The sequence below is a fragment of the Aythya marila genome (assembly GCF_965140915.1).
Source record: "Aythya marila genome assembly, chromosome: 9".
NCBI classification, from domain to species: domain Eukaryota; kingdom Metazoa; phylum Chordata; class Aves; order Anseriformes; family Anatidae; genus Aythya; species Aythya marila.
The window spans coordinates 3,470,650-3,490,294 of NC_139050.1; the positions used below are offsets into that span (position 1 = coordinate 3,470,650).

General features: G+C 37.4%; 1 protein-coding gene across 1 annotated transcript in view; it reads left to right on the plus strand.

Annotated features, from left to right (window-relative positions):
- SPHKAP (SPHK1 interactor, AKAP domain containing) overlaps positions 1-19,645 on the plus strand; it is a gene marked incomplete at its 3' end in the record, with an annotated part of 94,269 nt that overhangs the window by 29,469 nt on the left and 45,155 nt on the right. The window contains exon 2 of the mRNA XM_082767563.1: positions 13,588-13,690. Within this exon, the coding sequence (XP_082623689.1) occupies positions 13,588-13,690 (103 nt within the window). The remainder of the gene's footprint in view (positions 1-13,587; positions 13,691-19,645) is intronic.

A 19,645-nucleotide genomic window follows, 5' to 3' on the forward strand; every position in this document is an offset into this window, starting at 1 on the left:
GCCAGACTGTCTAAGTGTCCTATGTCCCAGACTTCAGCTGGCAGCTGCTCCTGCAGTCCCGCAAAGCCGCCCAGATTTTGTATAGGAGAGAGAACAGATCTGGTGGCTTTGTGCTAAAATGGGAAAAGATGCTTTTAGGAATGAGTGAAATAAAACTTTGATCCTGTAAGGAGACAAAATTGCAGGCAATGACCCAAATTATGAAGTACTACAATCAAGGAACTAAGCTAGATCTAAGAGTTTCTTTGAAGGAATCGGTAACGAATTGAAAGCAACAAAAACAGAACACCAGGAAGCAGTACTCTGAATTAATTTGGAGCCATTGTCAGTGATGAGTGGAATGATGGTTCCACTCATGGTTCATCATGTATGACCCATGTATGAAGTAGGCAAAGACTGAGCTACTCGAGGTGACGGGTAGTATTCAGTGAGACTGCCTAGGGTGCAGATCCATTCTCTGTATTTGTCCACCTTTGCGAACAAAAAGAGAAACAAATATATTACAAATCTTACTGAAATGAAAGAGAACAACTGAAGAAATCTCCTGAACTGTGTATTGCCAGAACTTTAATTATCAGGATAACTGCATGCGTTAGAGCAGTAGATGGTGTCACAAGTTTAATACTCTATGGATATGCTTTTCATTTGCAAATTAGCATGTGAATTAACCAAATGTTTTCATTGGAGTGGCCAGAAAATATATCTAACATGACCATTTGTGAGATTCACCACCTTCTTAAAATGTCAGCTTGTATTGTCAATTTGATTGTCAGTGGTGGGAATTCTTGAAATGACACGCTCTGTTCTATTTTCAAGGGGAAATACTTTGAACAGTTCATTAACCTGGCTAACCTGTGTTGTCAAACAGGCAATAATTCTCAGAGGGATATTTTTCTTCGGTGAGGTCAAGGGAGAAAAATTCCTCTAAAAGCAGAAGCAACTTAGTATTAATGTTTGTAAGTCTGTGGATGAGAAATCTGCTGCCTCCAGCAGTGGGGTTGCGGGTGACAGGAGGAGGGAGACTTGCAGAAGCAGTAAAGAACTGAACAGCATAAATTCTGTGTTTTGTTTCACTAACCCAATATGCATTCTAGTGATAAAACCCTAGCGCTTAGCTTCCAGACTTGCATCTACACTTTCTGCTTTATTTTACCAATTTTACCTAATTTGAATTATTTAATCCAGGCTAGCCTAGCCTCCCGCATGAACTTCATACTTGCATCCATTACTCTCCTCTTTTAGTTTCCTTTCTGCTGCTATGCATCACCTCTCCCCTTCTTACTGCACTGCCTGTAATGGTATCAGTCATAGCATTTGCAGTGCTGCCTATGCTTACCAGTCTTTCTTCTGTATCACCCAGTCCTCTCCTCCTTCAAAACATCTCTCCCCCAGGATAGGCTTCAGAAAACTTCCATGGTAATTTGATTGGTGTCATACTTTGTTCCTTGTGCTGTGCATTTTATATATGTTTTAGGCTATGAGTTCTTTCCAATAATGATTGCAAGCACACTTATTAAGTTAGCAGGGTTTTGCCATTTCCTTCCTCAGCCTTAGGTTAATTACTTTATTATTTCTCATCAAATGTAATTTGTTAAGCTATAGTCTGAGCAGGAGTGAGGCAGAGTTAGGCTGATGGGAGCCTTCATCCACACATGGATAAGGAACCCCAGCACTAAAACCGCCTTCAAGTCACTCCCCGATGCAGCTGTCATTCATCAGCCACTTGGGGCTATGAACATCATAAACTGGAGCATGCACGGAAGCTGTATTTTAAGGCATGATTGGCACCTGCACAGCCAGAAGTCAGGACAGCAAGTCCCATGTTCAGACAGCAGAGTGCTCTGTGTGCCTGAGGTGCTGCACGGCCAGGGGCAGACTGCCAGGAGAGGCTGAGAGAGCTCAGCCAGGTGAGGATAGCGGTCCAGGATCGCATAATTCATATGGAGTATTGCTGTTTTTCTCTTAAAAACTAGTACAAATTTAGTATATGCTGATAAGTATTATGATTGCTAGCATTTATTTGGTGCTCAGTATAAATTTTAAATCTTCTTTTTTAGGATTTGCTTAGTCCTGTCAACCTTGGATTATTTTCATTAATCTCTTTAGTTTCCCTCATTAATTTTCTTCACTTCAACACTTGAGTGATTATTATTAAATATCTGGCTGCTGCCAATGTCCATGACACAAAGTAGATAGTCAGCATTTTTTATCACAGCTGTTTTCTGCTGGCTGTGGCATCACAATTTATTGTATACCTAATAAATTCTGCTTGACTGCTACCTAAGAAAAATTCTGTTCTAGATCTCAATGAAGTTTAATCTACAGCTGAAATAAAAGACTTATAAAGAAATCTAACACAGAACCTGATGCAGTGCATGTTTCCCAGTTAGTGAAATGTGGTCATCGAGTCCTGTATAACCCTAGCAGGTCCATTTTAAGACCAGGTCCTACCCTCTACACTCTGTTTCTGAGCTAGCTCCATGCACTAGCTGTAACCAGCTTCCAAGAATTACGGGAGTCATTTCTTTTCTGGAAGAGTTTTGGTTTATTACATGAATTGCTGAAAAACTGGAATTCATTGAACTAAGGAGTTTTGTGTTACAGTTAAAACCTCTTAAAAAGAAAGATGCACAGAATTTAGGATGCCCAGACTTGGATAATGGTTTACTGCCTTCCCAAAAATACCCTGGGCATCCATGCGGTGGAATGTTATATAGAATTAGTGACTTTGTAGCATTAACTAATCAGTTAGATGATGTGTAGGCTGCTTTTTTTTTTTTTTTTTTTTTTCTCTCTGCACAGAGGCTAATTTTCTTACTGGAGTGGCAGCACAGGATGTATGGGATAGGTAAATTCAGGAAGCTTGAGTGCAACCGTTCAGCCAAATGCCAGAACAGTTGTAAAAGGAAATGCATTCAGCAGCCCTAAGGGGGCAGCAGTGCTGCCTTGTGTGCTGACCTTAAGTTACTTGAGTTCCTTCAGCAAGAAAAACTTAAGGGGTCCTCGAGTAGCCTCCAGGAGATTGCATACTTCTAAATATGCCTCAGAATTTTGTATACCAGCTACAGTGCATCTCTGCCAGCAGTGGAGCTGCTCATTACATGCAGTGGCTTTTAAAGGGATTAAAAAAAAAAAAAATGTATCTTAGTTTGCAGAACTGTATTTAAATTAGGTCCTTATCCTGTTCCCCCAAGATTCATTTATAGCTGTCTATGCTATTTCAGTCTGAAAAGGGAAGAGATCAAATCAGCAGGATAACAGTCCAACAACATGCTTATAGATCGCTATTCTATGTTGTCAAGGCAATTTCTTCCCTCTCAGACGAAGATGTGTATTACCATTGTAGATATCCAATAAAAATGAACAGTTCATTTATTTTTAAAAGGAAGAAAATTGCATGCTGTGATAGTGAAATGAAAAACCCATTGTCCTCCCACAAGTCTGGAATGAAACCCTCCCCTCAACTAGAAAAAAATACTTTTTTTCTGGAATATGTAAAAATATAGAAGTAATAGCATGGCTGTTGAGGGGTGTAGTTAAATGGTCATGTAATTTTGGCTTCATATTGTACCTGCCAATAAATTCAATCCTGTATACAATATATGCCATAAATCCACTGAAATCCAATGGCCACATGATTGGAATGTCTCAGTGGTTTGCATGATATAATTTAAATGTTAGTGTAGTTTCCTAATGCAAAGCCTTGATGCTGCTTAAAGTGCAGCCATATTTCTAAGGTTATGTAAATCAATACTGTACATTGTGCAATGGGCATCTGAGCATAACACGGATATGTCATGTACAGAGAAATGATTGAATAACTATTAAAAAAAAACAGAGATGGACCATAAACAAATAACACTAGTGTAAATAATAATCCAAGTCCATCTAAAAAAAAAAAAAAAAAAAAAATGATCTCTTGCTTTTTTTTTTTTCTTTTTTTTAAGAGCAAGAGATCATAGGACCATATTTATTTTGGAATGGATTTCTTTTGGGTGCACAGAACATGACCTGTATATTATACTGTATCTTTCTCTAGCTGAACTCGCTACAGTGATCTCCCACTAGTAAAACAACAGTAATTTTGCAAAACCTGGATTTATGTGTGTACCGTTTTCTTTGTTCCTTTGAATTAGAGGATTAAGACTTTGCAGTGGTGAGCAGAGTAAAATCTAAATGCTCCCAAAGACCCAAGTCAAGAATCCATCTCTGCGCCCAGTGAAGGTCAGAGGAAGAGCACGGCTGCTGCTGGGCTCTGCTCAAGTAGTTTCATGCCTCTGCCCTAGAAACAATGAACACCTTCGGTTTACTTTGTACTGTTTGTTGTGGTCATTTGACACTTTAGGGTTCATTACAGAATACAAAATTGTCACAATACCATGTTATTTTTATTTTTTAAAAAAGCCTGGACAAGCTAACAGTTGTGATATAGGAATTGGGTTTAGTTCATCATGTATGACCCAACTAATTGGTCAGTTTCACTGAATTTACTGTAGGATCATTCCTAGACTATGGTGTAAGTGAATGTGTCTGCATCCGAACTAAAATCGTTCTAACAGAAACACTTATCCTCCTGTCTTCAAGGACCAAACATAAAAAAAGAGCAAGTGGCATCAAAGAGCAATTTCTTCTTTCTCACATTCTCTGCAACCAAATCTTCTCTTGGTTTCTGAGTTGATAACTGAAAAGCCCTGTCTACACGTAGTCTGGTTTATATTCTTGTGTTAGGTGTAAATACAAGAATACTCGATTAGCAAATACACACTTAATCATACTGCACATAATGGCAAGGTTATCTGTGAGCTTATCCTGAGCTCGGTCAACAGTATGTAGTCCTGCTAGATCCTGGGCATCCCAGGAAAAAGTCAGCAAGTATTTCAGGCCCAGTTATCACAATTTCATAGTTATTCTGAAGTTGATTGCAGAGCAGTGGCTGAAGAAGCTCTGGAGTTGCCACCAAGGAAAAAAAAAAATTGATTAATTAAAATAAATAGCTCAGTGATCTGTTTCATCTCTAGACTCTCAGAGATAAGTTCCTTATACGGTTAGAAAGGCAGAAGATTTTAGGGGACAGAAAGGAGGAGGATTGATCTTGCCAAAAAGAAGAAAAAAAAAAATGTTTGGACTGAAATCTCATGCTTTCCTTATGCTGCTTAAGCTGCAAAAAAATCAAGAATGTTGCCTTTATACCTGCCATTTAATCCTGTTAAACATACTATAGTCCAGGGAAAAAAAAAAAAAAGGAAAAAAAAAAAAAAGAAAAAAAAAAAAGAAAAAAGAAAGAAAGAAAAAAAAAGGCAAGGTAGACGAAAAACAATGTTTGTAATATCTTGATAGAATTATATACAAGCATGTTTTATATTAGTAAACACCAAGATAACCAGGAAGGCAGCTTCATTTTTGTCACTTCTCTGATAATGTTATTGTGTTGTTAAAAAACAAACAAACAGACAAACAAAACAAAAAAACTCACACCTTTCAAACAGTGGTATTGAGCTCTTCTTGTCTTCTTGTTAACACAAATTGCTGTTTATTGACATATTAACTTAGCATCAAAATTGATAAGATTTGTGTTTCATTAGGATATTAATAGGAAATCAGAACAGAATTGTTCAGGAATGTTTCAGACATGTAAATTATGTAAAAATAAGTGTTTTGGATGAACAATGACAGAATGTATTCTTTGGCGTTAAAATAACTTCAGAATGTACCCTGACATTTTAACTAGATAGTTTATGAATATAACTGCAGGTGGTCATAGAAACAATACTGGGTTGAAGAGAATAGGATATTTCTGAGATTAATTTAGATGAAGACACTTATTTTTAGACTACTGTATTATATTTCTGGAGTAGTTAGTTAAGGTAAAATCATTGGTTTGTGGACACTACTATGATCCTAAACAATGTTATGAAAGATTCAGCTCAAATCTGCACAGTTTGACTTTATTTCAAATAAAAAGGACTGGAAACAAGAATGTTTTCAGTAGAAAATTTCCAAGCTTCTCCTTTAAATATTGGGAGACAAATCAGCCCCTTCCTACTGTCATATTTCCAAAGCCAGATTTATTATTCCTGAGTAGAAGTGAGTAGGTACAAAGAATTTCCAAAAGTCTTCCTACCATTAGAAACACCCCGTTCAGAACATGAAGCGGTGTTCCCCTTCCTATCACACACATAATACTGAGTACCTACCACATTGCACTCATGCTTTTACAGTCTATTTGTTTTGCAATCAATCTAAAAAGGAAAACACTGAAACATCTAGCAAGTTTTGATTAGCTACCTGCATTTTCTATTCAAATAAAATCATGACATACTCATTAGCTTTTAAGTTACAAACATTGTTGTCACCTCTCTCTTCCTTTCAAAAATATTTAGTATCTGTCTTGAATTTAATTAATGAAAAGCTTTTATAGAGTACAACTAAGATCTTTAAAAGGTAACTTTCAAGAGAGGTGTCAGGTAGTGAAATACTTGATAGCACATTTTGCACTCTGACACCCGTTTTGCCAATATTTGATTTGTGCTGCTCTAATGCTTCTAATCAGAAACACACTGCATGGCTCTATGGCAAAAGCTAGTTTAGAATCTTGACAGTGAATTTCAGCTATATGATATAAACAAGATGCCAAAAATATTTAACAAGCTAGTTAAGCAAAGATTAACATCCTGCACATGAAATCACCAGGTTCTTCCTGTCTTATGCTCCTCTGGTTCTCCTGAAATGCCCACCTGACAGTGTGTGCATAACAAGATGAGCAGACAGAGAAATCAAATTGTTTATTAAATGCAAGAAACATTTAAACCAGGCTTCTAAAAATTACCCAGTGTTTTTTGGCTTGAAAGCCTAATTTGCAGCATCTTGGACTTCATCTTGAAAAATGCTAAGAATTTCCAATTCTAGTTGAAATCTGCGGGAGCTGCACACACATTTGCTGTGTGTTTAATTTGGACTAAGTTTCACCAGATTCCAGCTGTGTCACCATGTTTTTTCCATTATTTTAAAAGAAGTAAGGTCAGATAACATCACACCCTCGGAATATTACACTGTGCTACACTAACAACGTAATCTGTATTCATTTCTCAAAGAATAGGCATTGCCTTCAAAAGTGCAGTAGTAAGGTAAGTTGCTTAATAAATACACAGTTGTTAATATTCTTGAGAGGAAACCCAAGTGTTTTCTCTTTGTCCTTTCTATAGCACAAGAACATGTGCTCTTGTACAGTGTACCTACAAATACTAAGTAAATAAGGAATTTTTGTTGGGAATATTTCTGATTTTATATTGCTGCTCACTGGCTTAGTAGTAGCAAACCTATTACTTTGCTGTAGAGGAAATGAAACTGACTTATTCTGTTCTTTTTGTAGTATCTGGATATAGCGGGTTCAGTCTGTCTCTCTCTAAAATCATCTTCTTGGTCAGTGCTGCCCACTTAAGTTAGGTACACATAAACAATTCAGTTTTTAGAATCCTTCCTTTAACAAGATTTATCTTTCCTGCAGTCAAACTCTCAGCTGTGCATTAAATTTCCCACTTAGCTGGCATGCCAGTGCTCTGTATGATCTCCTCACTTGTAGGGTAGTAAAGGAGTCTCAGCTGATCTGTCAGTCCATGTGAATTTAAGCCTCAGTTCCTTAGTCTTTCCCTACATCAGTCAGCCTTTTTCCTCATCAGACTTTGTCTGGTCCTTACTTGTTGATCCAGGACTTCTTTTTATATCTTCTTGCTATTTTTCCTTAAAGGATTCAGTCACTAAATAAAGGAAGGGAGGAATATTTCGCAGTAGATCACACGAAATTTTGTTAATTCACTTTTACAGTTATTCTTCCATTAAACTTGTCTCTTCTTTTGTAATATTTTTAAAATGTGTTTTGAAAGGAGTCCGAGCATTGCTAATGCTTGCAAAGGCTTCTAGATTTTTATTTTTTGAATTGAAACAGAATAAAGGGCACTCAGGGCTCTGGAAACATGGAAAGTAAAGGCATCGTATAATTATGGGTTGTATAACCCATACAATATTATGTGTTGTCTTTGTTCTTGTTTTTTGTTACTACACAGCAAAAGACCTGGCATTTTTGCAGCTATATCACCGATAAAAAATTAAATGTAAATCAAGATTACCCAATAAGCATGGTGAAATGAGCAATCTCAATATAAAGGCTTAAACTTCTGCTCTTTTTAGTGAGCTAGTTTTACTAGCAACCTGATCCTGTACCTGTTAGACTGCATAGACACTCAGGTCTGATAACGAGGGGAACTATTCAGTATTTTCCATTCCCAGTGAAGTCAGTAGCAGCCAAGGGAGACTGAAACAAGTCTATGAATACCTTAGAAGATCAGCCCCTGGTATTGCCACTGATTACATTCTGCACATGGGTTCCAAATCCATAACAAAATCAGAAAGACATTTGTTTGAGGTATTTATAGAGCATCTGTTTGACTAACCATCTGTGCTCTGATTGAAGTATACACATGGTCCAGACTGAATCAAAACCAATTTTGTGGATTAAAATAGTAACTTTGACAGTGTTACATCTAAGGATTTTACTGCTAGTGACTTTATTGACCTGTTTACATAAAAAGGTAAATTTTAAAACTGCAAAATATGAAAGGTAGCATGAGAAGCAATGTGACTAGTATGTCCACTTCAAAAAGGCTTTGGACTTTGAAGTTAAGGGATTCTGCTTGAACACAGCATGCCTTGCAAAAAACCTGTTTGTTTAGGGTCTGGATTAGGCTAGCTGCCTTCCTCAATTTCTGAGTAGCTTTTTGGTTTATTTCTGAGTACAAAGTGAAGAATATGCTGAAGAATTGTGCCGTGCTTTCACTTGTCTCATATTTCTATTTCAAAATAAGATTCATACAGTTTTCGGTGGCAGTAACATTCAGTACAGATATTACCAGAACATAAGAAACGTGGCCGACTGTAGCTTGGAGTTAATTGCACTGAGAAACCTCACTTTGTAAAATTTGGTTCACTTACTTCATCAAGATTATCTTTTCCATGGATCAGTATGTTTTGTATGTTCCAAATGCTGAGATGAGGGATCATAATGAAAAGATGAAAAGTACTAGGCTATAATAGGATTAGTTCAAAAAAAATTGTAGTGGTCGCTTATTATTTATTGAACTTGTTCCTTCGGACCAATTACTAAACAGCAAGGTTTTTTGAAGCAGGTTATGATTGTTCAAGATGGTAGGAAATTGAAGTTTCTGATATTGTTTCACAAGATTAATTTTCTTTAGTGATAACCTGGGGAATTCTATAAATTACCTCTTCGTAGTTGATGTAGCACCATCTGCCACATCTGCAAAGAAGGTAATTATTTTTAGGAGCAGCTGTGGTTTTTTGATTAAGTCTTGAGTCATCAAGGTCAGTATTTCTGAATTATTCAATGTAGGAAAATAGAAGCAATTGCTTTGCATTTTGTTCAATAGCAAAGGATGGGTTTCTATTACAGTTAATGCCATAAACCTCATAGCTCTTTGCTGCAGTCCTCCCATTTCCAAGAATCTGTTTGCATTCTTAGTGAGACAATTTAGCTTTGTAGGAAAGAAGTATCAATCATAATTCATGTATCAGTAAAACAGCATCTGGTGGCATATAAATGACTCTGGTAACTCTTCTATTGATGGATGTATTAAACTGAAAATAGCATGCTTCTTAGCATCGGGCCACTGGTTCGGGTTCCCAGCTTCAGTTTCAAAAGGTGAATTGTAAATTTGGATCTCTGACACCAAAGGAAAAGTCATTCTCTCACAAGATCCAGAACATTTTTGGTAGATATTACAGAAGATGTGCACCCTCTACTGAGCACTGTACTGACTGAAGCCCTGCAATAAGCCTTCCTCCTACAAAGATTCCTCATTAAGCCTTCCATGATAGCTCTAAATCCAATGAGCAAGTCCAAGTCAGATCAGCATTCTCCATCAGGTGCTAAACAAGGGGAGCCTAGGAAAGGTGAGAATTAGGACCTGAAGCCTTCAACAGCTTGCTTTATCTTGCAGTGAAAAGGCGTTGATCTGTGCCTGATGACTTGAAGGACTAGTGCTTTGTGTAGACTCCTGATGTGCTTCAGTAATGAGCATAGGACATGAATGCAGACTTACCATTTGATGATGACACAACCACATCTCTGCAGCAGTTTCTTTCAGCTTTCTGCTGTTGAGAAACTAATGAGAGCAGGCAACTTCTCAGAAAGACAGAATAGTTTTTCACTAGGGAGTTGATGAAAAGTTGGCCTATCTGACTGGCTTTGCTACAGAGCAAAAGGTGGCACAGCAGAATGGCCTGAGGAGGCTCTCAAGAAATCACATAACATGTTGAAAATTGAAGCTTAGAGAGGAGTCTATTAAGAGAGGAAACTGATCTAATGGAAAGAAGAGGTAATTGTAAAAGAGGTGTTGAAAAGACAAACCTGTGTTCTGTGTTGAATGAAAGACCCATGAAAGTAGCTAGACAGAACCTGATACTGTGCATCTGCTTGTGTTGTGAAAGATTTCATTTTGTGATATTGGATGGCCAACCTGAAGAAACTCAGCTGGGTGCTCGTTTTCCCATCAATTAGTATGTGCTGCTGTGTATCTGCTTTGCATGATACCTATGGTGTTCACGTAACTGACTAGCAGTGGTGGCAAAGATGTGGGTGTATGTGTTTCTCTGTACTTCGTTTAGAAAGTGTACATCCATAAACTCACTGAAAAACAGCTGAGGAGTCTAAGACTGTTCCCAAATGTAACTCTTATAATTTTGCATTTATGCATGAAATTTTTTCCCCTTTTCAGTGTTTGTGAACCCTAACAGGGTGAACTGCTTTGCAAAGAGTGAAAAGCTAGAGTTTGTTCTACTAGCACAGCTCCAGACCTGAACTGCAATGCAGCACAAGGATAAGGGTTTAGCTCTACAGCCACAGCACAGGAAACATGAACCTTTAGACAAAAAAGAAGAGCTCCAAAGTTTTATAGATCCTCCTGAATGTGTTGCCCCTTGTTCTGGGAAACAGTTAGTGGTTTTACCTATGCACAGAGTAATCAGCTGGACATGAACTATATCTCTGACTACTGGGATAGCTGGCATGAGAATTTAGGTTTATGAGATTTCAGTAATTTCAAAGACAGTTGCTTTTGCCTTTCTGAACTTCAGTCTGAGACGAAACTGTTTCTCATTCAAAACATATAATAACATTCTACATTTATTTCACTCATCAAATAACTTTAACTAAGTTTTCTATATTTACAAATGAAAAGTCATTTATTTTGGAAAGTAAGCAGATTTTAAAGAATCAAGAAGATGCTATAGATCTTTTTGCTTTCCACATGACTGGGAAGACTGCTTTACTGCTGTATGGAAGTTGCAATGCGTTACCCCTAACTGGAGTACCATCCAGAAATAGCACAGATTTGCTGTTACTCCAGAGCATGACTCCTTAACTTTATTTTCTAGCTATACTTTAATACATTACTCTATTTGTACTGTTTAATTGAGGTCCAAAAAGGCCAGCAGTTAGCAGCTACACCATCATCTTTGTTCTTTTAGACTCATTGACACTCTGCCATGTGAGTTCAGTTACCTGCACCCAGTACAATTGAGAGCAACACTCATTGTCAACATACCAGCTCCCTGCAGGGCAAAGTCACTCGGTCTTTCTGTAAGGGAAGAGAATGAGAAAACAGTGGCCATTGTTCTTCAAGATGCAGGTCAGGCTTGATTATAACTTACTATTAGATTGCACAAGTGATGCATCTTATAAAAGGAGGCCATGCACAGCCTGTGCTGGGAAGTCCTGAGCTGTACGGAGTACAGAGGAAGCCGCTAGTCTAAATGTGGAGTTGTCAAGGAGGGCACTTCACTTATACGGTATTTGACCTTTGAATATGATGTTCTTATTTTTAATGAAGATATAAACCTGAGTGACTTCATATGTTTAATGTCCTTCATTCTGCTAAAGAACAGCATATAAGGCTTACAAAGTGCTATTTCGCGCTTTCAAATCCCAGAGAAATACTTTTATCTATACAATCTCAGCAACAGAGTGGTATTTTGTAAACACCCAAAACTCTTCCTTCTAAATACAAATGGTGCTGGTATTTTAGAGAGTACTGGGGGTATTGCACCTTTCAAGTAAAGTCAGGAAACATAAAGGTCTCCTTTATGTTTGTGTGTGTTCAGTCCTCCCTTCATGAATCTTCCCCTTAGTTAGCAATGAATAAGTGCTAAATTAGTTTTATATTTTTCGTTCAATGTCCTAATTCCAGTGTATAAATTTTGTGTTCTGTGTTTGTTTGTTTGCTTTTTCCAAAATGTATGGAATAGTACCTCACATATCAACAAAGTTACCTGTCCGTGGAAGTGGGAATATCCATATCTGGTCCTAAACAGATTATCAAGGATTATTAAATAAAATATCTGTACATGAACCTTTGAGAGAAATGTAGCCTTACTGATGTTTGACTGTGGATTTGTGCAAAAAGCTGAAAGTAGCTTCCTCGTAACACATTGACTTAAGCTCTAGTGAAGGTGACTTAATGAATATTCATTTTAGTTTTCAGTTGAGAAAACTAGATTTCATGTGGTCTGTTATCCTGTCAGAAATGATGACAGATTATTAAACCACGGTAACCTGTTTGCTTACTATGGTCTATCACCATGTGTTCCGTATCTTCTCATAGGTAACTTGCAGTGAATTAAAAGAACCCTACAGACCCAATTTAAAAGCAGAACATGATGCTGTTGGGTACTCTAGGAAATTTCTGGAGAAAGAGGCCTTTAGCTCTGTATGGCTTCTGATAGCTGTCACACTATGTTCAGAGAGAGAAGTTTCACTAAGCTTGTGACAAGTCAGTTATGATGTAGAGTGAGATCTTACCTGGCTGGCCTGAATGATTCCAAATGTACTGTTCAAGCGGTGATACCAGCTCTGCATGGAAATAATTTGTTGAACTTACTTATCTTTATGGCTGTGTCTTTCACATCAACATCATCCCAAAGTGAGTGTGGCTTTGCAGTATACAACTGGCTCACAAAACAGACTGTGCATGGCTTACCTTTGCTCTAAACCTACAGTATAGCAAGCTGTTCTGCCTGGGTTACAGAATTCAACCACTCTTGTTGTGTGGGTGTTTGTTTGTTTGTTTACATTTTAGTCACTACACCTTAACTTTTTCAGCAAATGTTTCTTTTTATAATGTCCACCCGGGTGAATTAATCCAGGAAGTATTTCATTTGCTGTTCCAAGCTGCTTACTTATAAAAATGAGCTAGTTCCATGTTTTACAGTATGATTCAGGAGAGATGGATGTGATTACAGGCAACTATGTGTTATTCTCCAGTCTTCAAAAAGCAATGGTCTGCTATTTCATATTCATGTAACATTGCTCCAGAGAGTTGTCCAAGAAAGGAAAATTAAGGTAATAGATAGGATAGTAATGTCAGCAAGGAGACTATGGACAGCTTCTTGTAATCGAGGTTTAAGTTACATCTCTTTAATCCATTGTAGTTTTGGCATCATTTGAGTTATCTACGTAGCTGAGTCACTGGAAAGGTTTTTGGGGGTTTCTTTTGTGTGTTTTTTTCTTTTGTTCTTCAGCAATTTTGAATCTCCACTGATGCAAGAAGTCCCAGAGCACCAAGGCAACAGCACAGACAGTTCGGGAAGCAGTTTGGGAAGCTCTGTCACAGCATGTAAAAAGGTAACTTCTAAGTTTATGTTATTTTCAAAGACATATATATCCTGGCTTATAGCTCTTCTTTTTAGCTTTTACTTTTATTGAGAAATACAAAATTTAACTGATGCCTAAAGAAGAAAAGGACTGATACAGAAAAATAAATTCTGGATGCTGTTATGGTATCTTGCAATTTTGCATGCATGGCCTATACTTGTCTTGCTGCAAAATATATTATATACATGTGGGAGGTAAGTTTCCTAAGTATTTCTTGTTTTCCTTGATATCTGGAAATGTGAAATAAAAGTCATAAAGAGCATGGATAATTTCAGAACTGCTCTGTGATAGGTTGCAAGTTTCTGGGTCCCAGCCCGAGGATCTAGAGCTTTGCTTCTCTCAGGTCAAAATGATGCGGGGTCTTTCATGGAAGGGAGCTTTTCTGCCTTCCCTAGTATCTTGCTAGAAGAGTTTCAGCAACTGAGGAAGCAGTATAGATATGACCATTGCTGCTTTTGTTGTCTCAAAATGGCTTTATATGTATTTATATAATTTGGAGGATAGGGAAAAAAGAAAGCAGTGCCTTTACGTGTGTCATTAGGAAGAATCATGTATGACTGGCAGTAGTTCATGCATGTAGGTAATTTCAGTACAACTCAGAATACATGGATGCAGACCTTGGATGCTTCCATTCACTCCTGCTCCCCAGGGTCAGGCTGTGGCCATGCAGCCCAAGGGAAGACCACTACCAAAGACCTGTTGTGGATGGCAGGCCTTCTTTTGTCTGTCACTTTGCAATAACCCTCTGAGCTCTATTATTTCCCACATAATAGATTAATTCTACTTCTATTCATACTCTATTCATAGTAGATTATTTCTAATTCACATAATTCTAGAGCTAATAAGGAAGCATCTGTTTTACAAAAAAAAAAAAAATTATAAAACTTCAGAGTTCAATCCATTTCCCCATATTTCTTAATAAGTTTTTCTTTCCTTCACACTGTAATAATTATGTTTTTTCTTTTACTTTTTTTTTTTTTTAAATAAATGACAACAATTTATATGCATAAACAGAGATGGAAAGACAAAACATGTAGAAGATAAAGATTTATTTCCCTTATACTTCTGAAAACTCCACTGTGTTGTGTGGATGTGAGGCTTGTGACTCTCACTCAAACTGTGGATGTGAAGGTTGAGTATTGGCTGTCTAAGATTTCAATAACTGTAAAATCACTGAAATAAAAAAAACTCACTAGACTAATAATCTGTACGATGGGATTGGGCATCTCCAGCTCATCCCAGCCTGACTAAAAGACAAAGTGTCAGTATTCCATTTGTTCAAAAAGCTTGCTTATTTGCAAAAGAATACCTGAGTTTTTTTTTTTGTTGTTGTTTTGTTTGTTTTGTTTTTTTTTATATACATGCTGCTGACTATAACTAGAATCTGTAGAAATAAGCAGAAAAATATGGCTGAACATCTTAGATTTTTGTCTAATCTCAGAGTTGGTTGTTTTAAGTAAGGCTGAAGGACAGTGGCACAGCACAGAAAAGTGCTTATAAATGTGTTTATAAATGTTCCAAGCATGGTCACCTCCAGAAGCATGACTTACAGACTTGCCTTTACCTCCCAATTTAGAGCTGCTTCACCTGTCTGATCCCTTACATTTGAACTTTTCACTGTAATTTGAGTCAATTTTATGATTGTAGGCACGCTAAAAAAAGTGATTCACTTCTGCCAGCACTTCTGACAAACAGCAGGATATTTTGGGCTTCTTTACAGCATTGTCACAGAATGTGTTAGCATTCCTTATTTGGGGAAAAAGGATACAGAATTATCAAAGTAGGACATTACTTTCTTTTTTATCCTAGATTAGTTTCGGTGATTTATTTATTTATTTATTTTAAGTTAGATGTGTAATTGGTACTGGAGTGAAACCCTATGGGTTGCTGCTGCAAGGGAAGAGTTTGAATAGTTCACTTGTGGGTTCAAGCATTTGGCATGAATGGCTCCTGTTAGGAACCATATGAGATGTGGCCTTTTACCACACAGACCAATCTGAATAAATGCAGAAAATGTGCCCCTTGAAAACTCATTCTGTATGTTCCACTCTCATATCTTTTTTGATGAGTAGTAATTAACCAAAGCAATTAAGATGATCTGCCATGAAGACGCAGATGTTTCATTTGTGGAGCAGGGCCATTTTAATGTTGTCTCAGTTATAGATATTTACTGTATTTTAATGCCTTGCGATCTAAATCAGGGAGCAGGAAGCTGTTACACTAAACCGGTATGCAGTATTTTCCTCTGGGAAAGAGTGACTTTTCTAATCCTCACTCTGCTAGAGGCTGATTTAGTTCATTGATTCACAGCACACTGAGTAATGCTGACGGCTGAGTCTCCAGATGAGAGTGGAAAACTTTTTTTTTAGAACCATGAATTACTGCTGATTTCACATTTTGTGCATGATGCAAATTCATCCTGAATTATTTTCTGAGTGTGATGATCCTGCTCTGAACCAGATATACAGCAGTATAGTGTGTGCAGCTGTTACACATAAGTATGGTCAATGAATAAAGTTCTGTTTTCAGTTGTACCATTGCAGATCAGAAGCAACCTCACTGAATTCAGCAAAACTGCTAACAATATATGCCAGTGGGATTGGCCCAGAACTCATCTCAATTAGATAAGAATATAGAAAACTACAAGATAGGAGCAGGAAATTTTCTCAAATTCTACATTAAAATTGTAGGCTATGAAAAAGAAGGATGCTGACTGACAGCTAAAGTAGTACAAGTTTAGGTTTCTTACCTTTGGTACAGAGCAGCTCAGTATATTTTTGAAAAGATCACTAAATGCAAAAATGGCAATCAGAACATAGAGTTACATCTCTGAATAATAATTCTGCTGGCATTTCTTTTCATTAGTTAGCCCTGACAGTTTAGGCCAACTCCTTCATGCTTACATACTTTTGACCATTGCAGTCATACCTTACTGTAGTAGAAGGACTTCAGTATATTCCTTAAAAGCACAACTATCCTGGCATGTTTGAATACATATGCAAATTCCCACTTATATACATACAGTAGTAGAATTGTCCTACAATAGTTGGATCCTAGGAGTATTAAACTTACTCCTCCTATACACGCATGTCTTTGACCATGATAACATTGCTGTTTGCTACCACAGAAATATGCTCAAAAGTTCACATGGATACTTGAATTTTTTCATAGCAGGAGTATGTAAACCAACAGTGATCAAAATTGTGGAGTGGTCCAAATTATCCTTCCTGCATACAAGTATTAGTGGGAGGGTTCTTAACAATAACGTCTGTAACAGTCATAATGCAGAAACCTGCGTTTCAGAAGGTAGAATTTAAACATCCAAAGTTTACTTCTCCTTCCTGCCACTGCTTATTCAAAAGTCACCTTCTGTCTCCTGAACACCATTCAGATGTTAAAACCAGAGGAAGAAGGCTTCTCCCACACGTTCCTGCATGCCTCCCTTTCCCACAGTGCTGTCTTTTTTGAGTAATTTCCAGAGGCTTTCCAGATAACTTTAGGCCTTCTTGTATTCCTTAAATTTCTAACCTGCTGCATGGGCTTGAGTGTATCTTATTTTGCTTTTCTCACCTATCTTCTTCAAATCTTAATTGCTGGAAAATATTTTCTCAGACCTCCAACGGTAAAAAATGGCATGCCTGTTGCACTCTTCTTCACATTTCTGACTGCATGCTCAAGTGCATGTGCAGCATTCTTTGTGCACACGTGAGAGCAGAATCTGGGCCAGGGAGAACACCACTCTACTAATGCTGTTCATCTTCTCAGGGTTACTGAAAATCACATACTGTCCAAATCTTCCATGGAATAATCTCTACTCTTGACTTCAAAGTCTATAATGAAAAGCTGCATACAAAAATGACATCCATTGTAAAGCCCTGAAACATATAAATCATCCTGGAGTGATCCCCAGGCTTGACAACCGTGACCTGACCTGACTAAAATAATTTTTCAAGAGAGTTATTTCTTCTGCTAATATGTTACCTGTATTTGCTTCCTGATTAGAACATCCCCTGAAAGCAAGATAGAGATACCAAGAATGATTTAATATCTCATAGGAAGAAAACTAGCTGAAATTTGGAATGCCCATCTCATTTTGTGGGTTAATCATCTACAGTGTACATCTGCTGTGATCTAGCTGTTCTGAAGAGAAAGGATGTGTGCACACCAAGTCCTTAGGAGAAAAAGAAGAGTACCACCAAGGTTTTCTGAAGCTTGTTTCTGCATGATAATTTCTGCCCGTTCTGATTTCTCTGAAACTGTCAGATTTGGGAAAGATCTGAAGCCATTAAAGCAGAAGACAATTTCACTATGATTTTTAAGGAAATGATACAAGACCTCATGCTACTGAAAAAGCTATTTGAACTAAAGAGGATTGTTTCCTAGCTATGGAAATCATGTCTAACAAGTAATTAGAACTTCAATGCTTGAGCATGAGAATATCTCGAACCAGATGAAATCTGAAACCATGTATATATGTGAAAATGTGTATGTGTGTCCGTGTATGTATATGTTGAATTCTTTATCTTCATAAAAGCCACAGAAGATAGGCTTTTGTTTTGTTGGATTTTTTTTTTTTTTAATATGCTAGATTCTAGATTTTACCAACCAGTGTATAATGTTTCAGTATTTCACCATTTGAAAACACTTCTTAAAAAATAAGAATAAAAAGGCTAAATTTATGACAGTAACAGGAAATTGTTTCTTTGGGATATGAAATATATTATTTTTCCCATCTAGTCCCAGAGTCAGTTATGATGGCAGGAATCCATTCACCCTGGGACAAGAAGCTATAAAATCTATTGAGTGCAGAGTCATTGAGATGGTACATGAGATTAGCTAGCAGTCCCCAAGAAGAAACTGGTGGTGATGTGAAGCATTCACAAGTTTTTGTCATTCTTAGAAGAGTCTTTGGGCACGCTGTTTTTTTCGGAGTATTTTGAGAGCCCCACATTTGTATTCAGAAGAAATCCCATAGCAGGGCTAGAGTACTGAGAGTCTTTGCATAAAAACTTATCTTCTTTTGGCATGACAAAGAAAGAAGCACAAAGGTGCATAACCTTTTAGAGGGCACTGAAGGAGGGCACTGAAGCAAGCCTCAGTTTATGGGCTGTGGTGTTCCCTATTGCTTCCTCATCCATCCTCCACTGACGTTGATTCAGTGATCAATAGAGAATATTACAGTGAGAACAGTATTAACTATCTGACTTTCTTCCAGAAAGGTAAAAATTAAAAAAAAGGTAAAAATTAGAGTGGCTGTTAGTCTGTATGTGTTAATAAGCTTACTTCTGGATCGCCCACGAGTGTTAGAAAATTGTGTCAGCTGGCCATATGAGCTTTCCACAGTCATTCATCTTCCCTGAGAAGTGAAGAGGCCTCACTAGTTCTCACTTCTTAAGGAATGGGACTAGGCTCAGAAGCAAGTGTTCCTGAAGTAGGACAAACATGTCAATGTAAAATATGCAGTAAGATAACAGAAGATACTGTGGATAGATTTTTTTCCGGGACAGGAGGACAAATGCGTATTTTAAAATATCATTATTAAAGTAAAAGGCTAAAAGCTAGAGTACAGCCTATTTTCATGTAACTGCCCCCCCCAAAAAATGCAAATAAAATATACATCTATTTCCCAAACATGCTTCTTAATATTACTGCCAGGGGATGATAGGCCATATAAAATATTCTGTAAGTATCATCGTTGTTGCTGCTATTCTTTTCCTCCTGTTACTTAGTTGTTTCAAAAATACTTAGCATCCCTCTTTTTCATGCAAGAACATTTCAGGGTGTGGAAAACATGACAAATTGTTAACCTCTAGATCATTTTCTCCAGACAGAGTTTTTATCCTTTGCTTCCCTACTTGTAGACTATCACAGTACCTGGAATACATGCCTTAAACTGAATTAAGAGCTGAGTCAGCTAGGCTGACA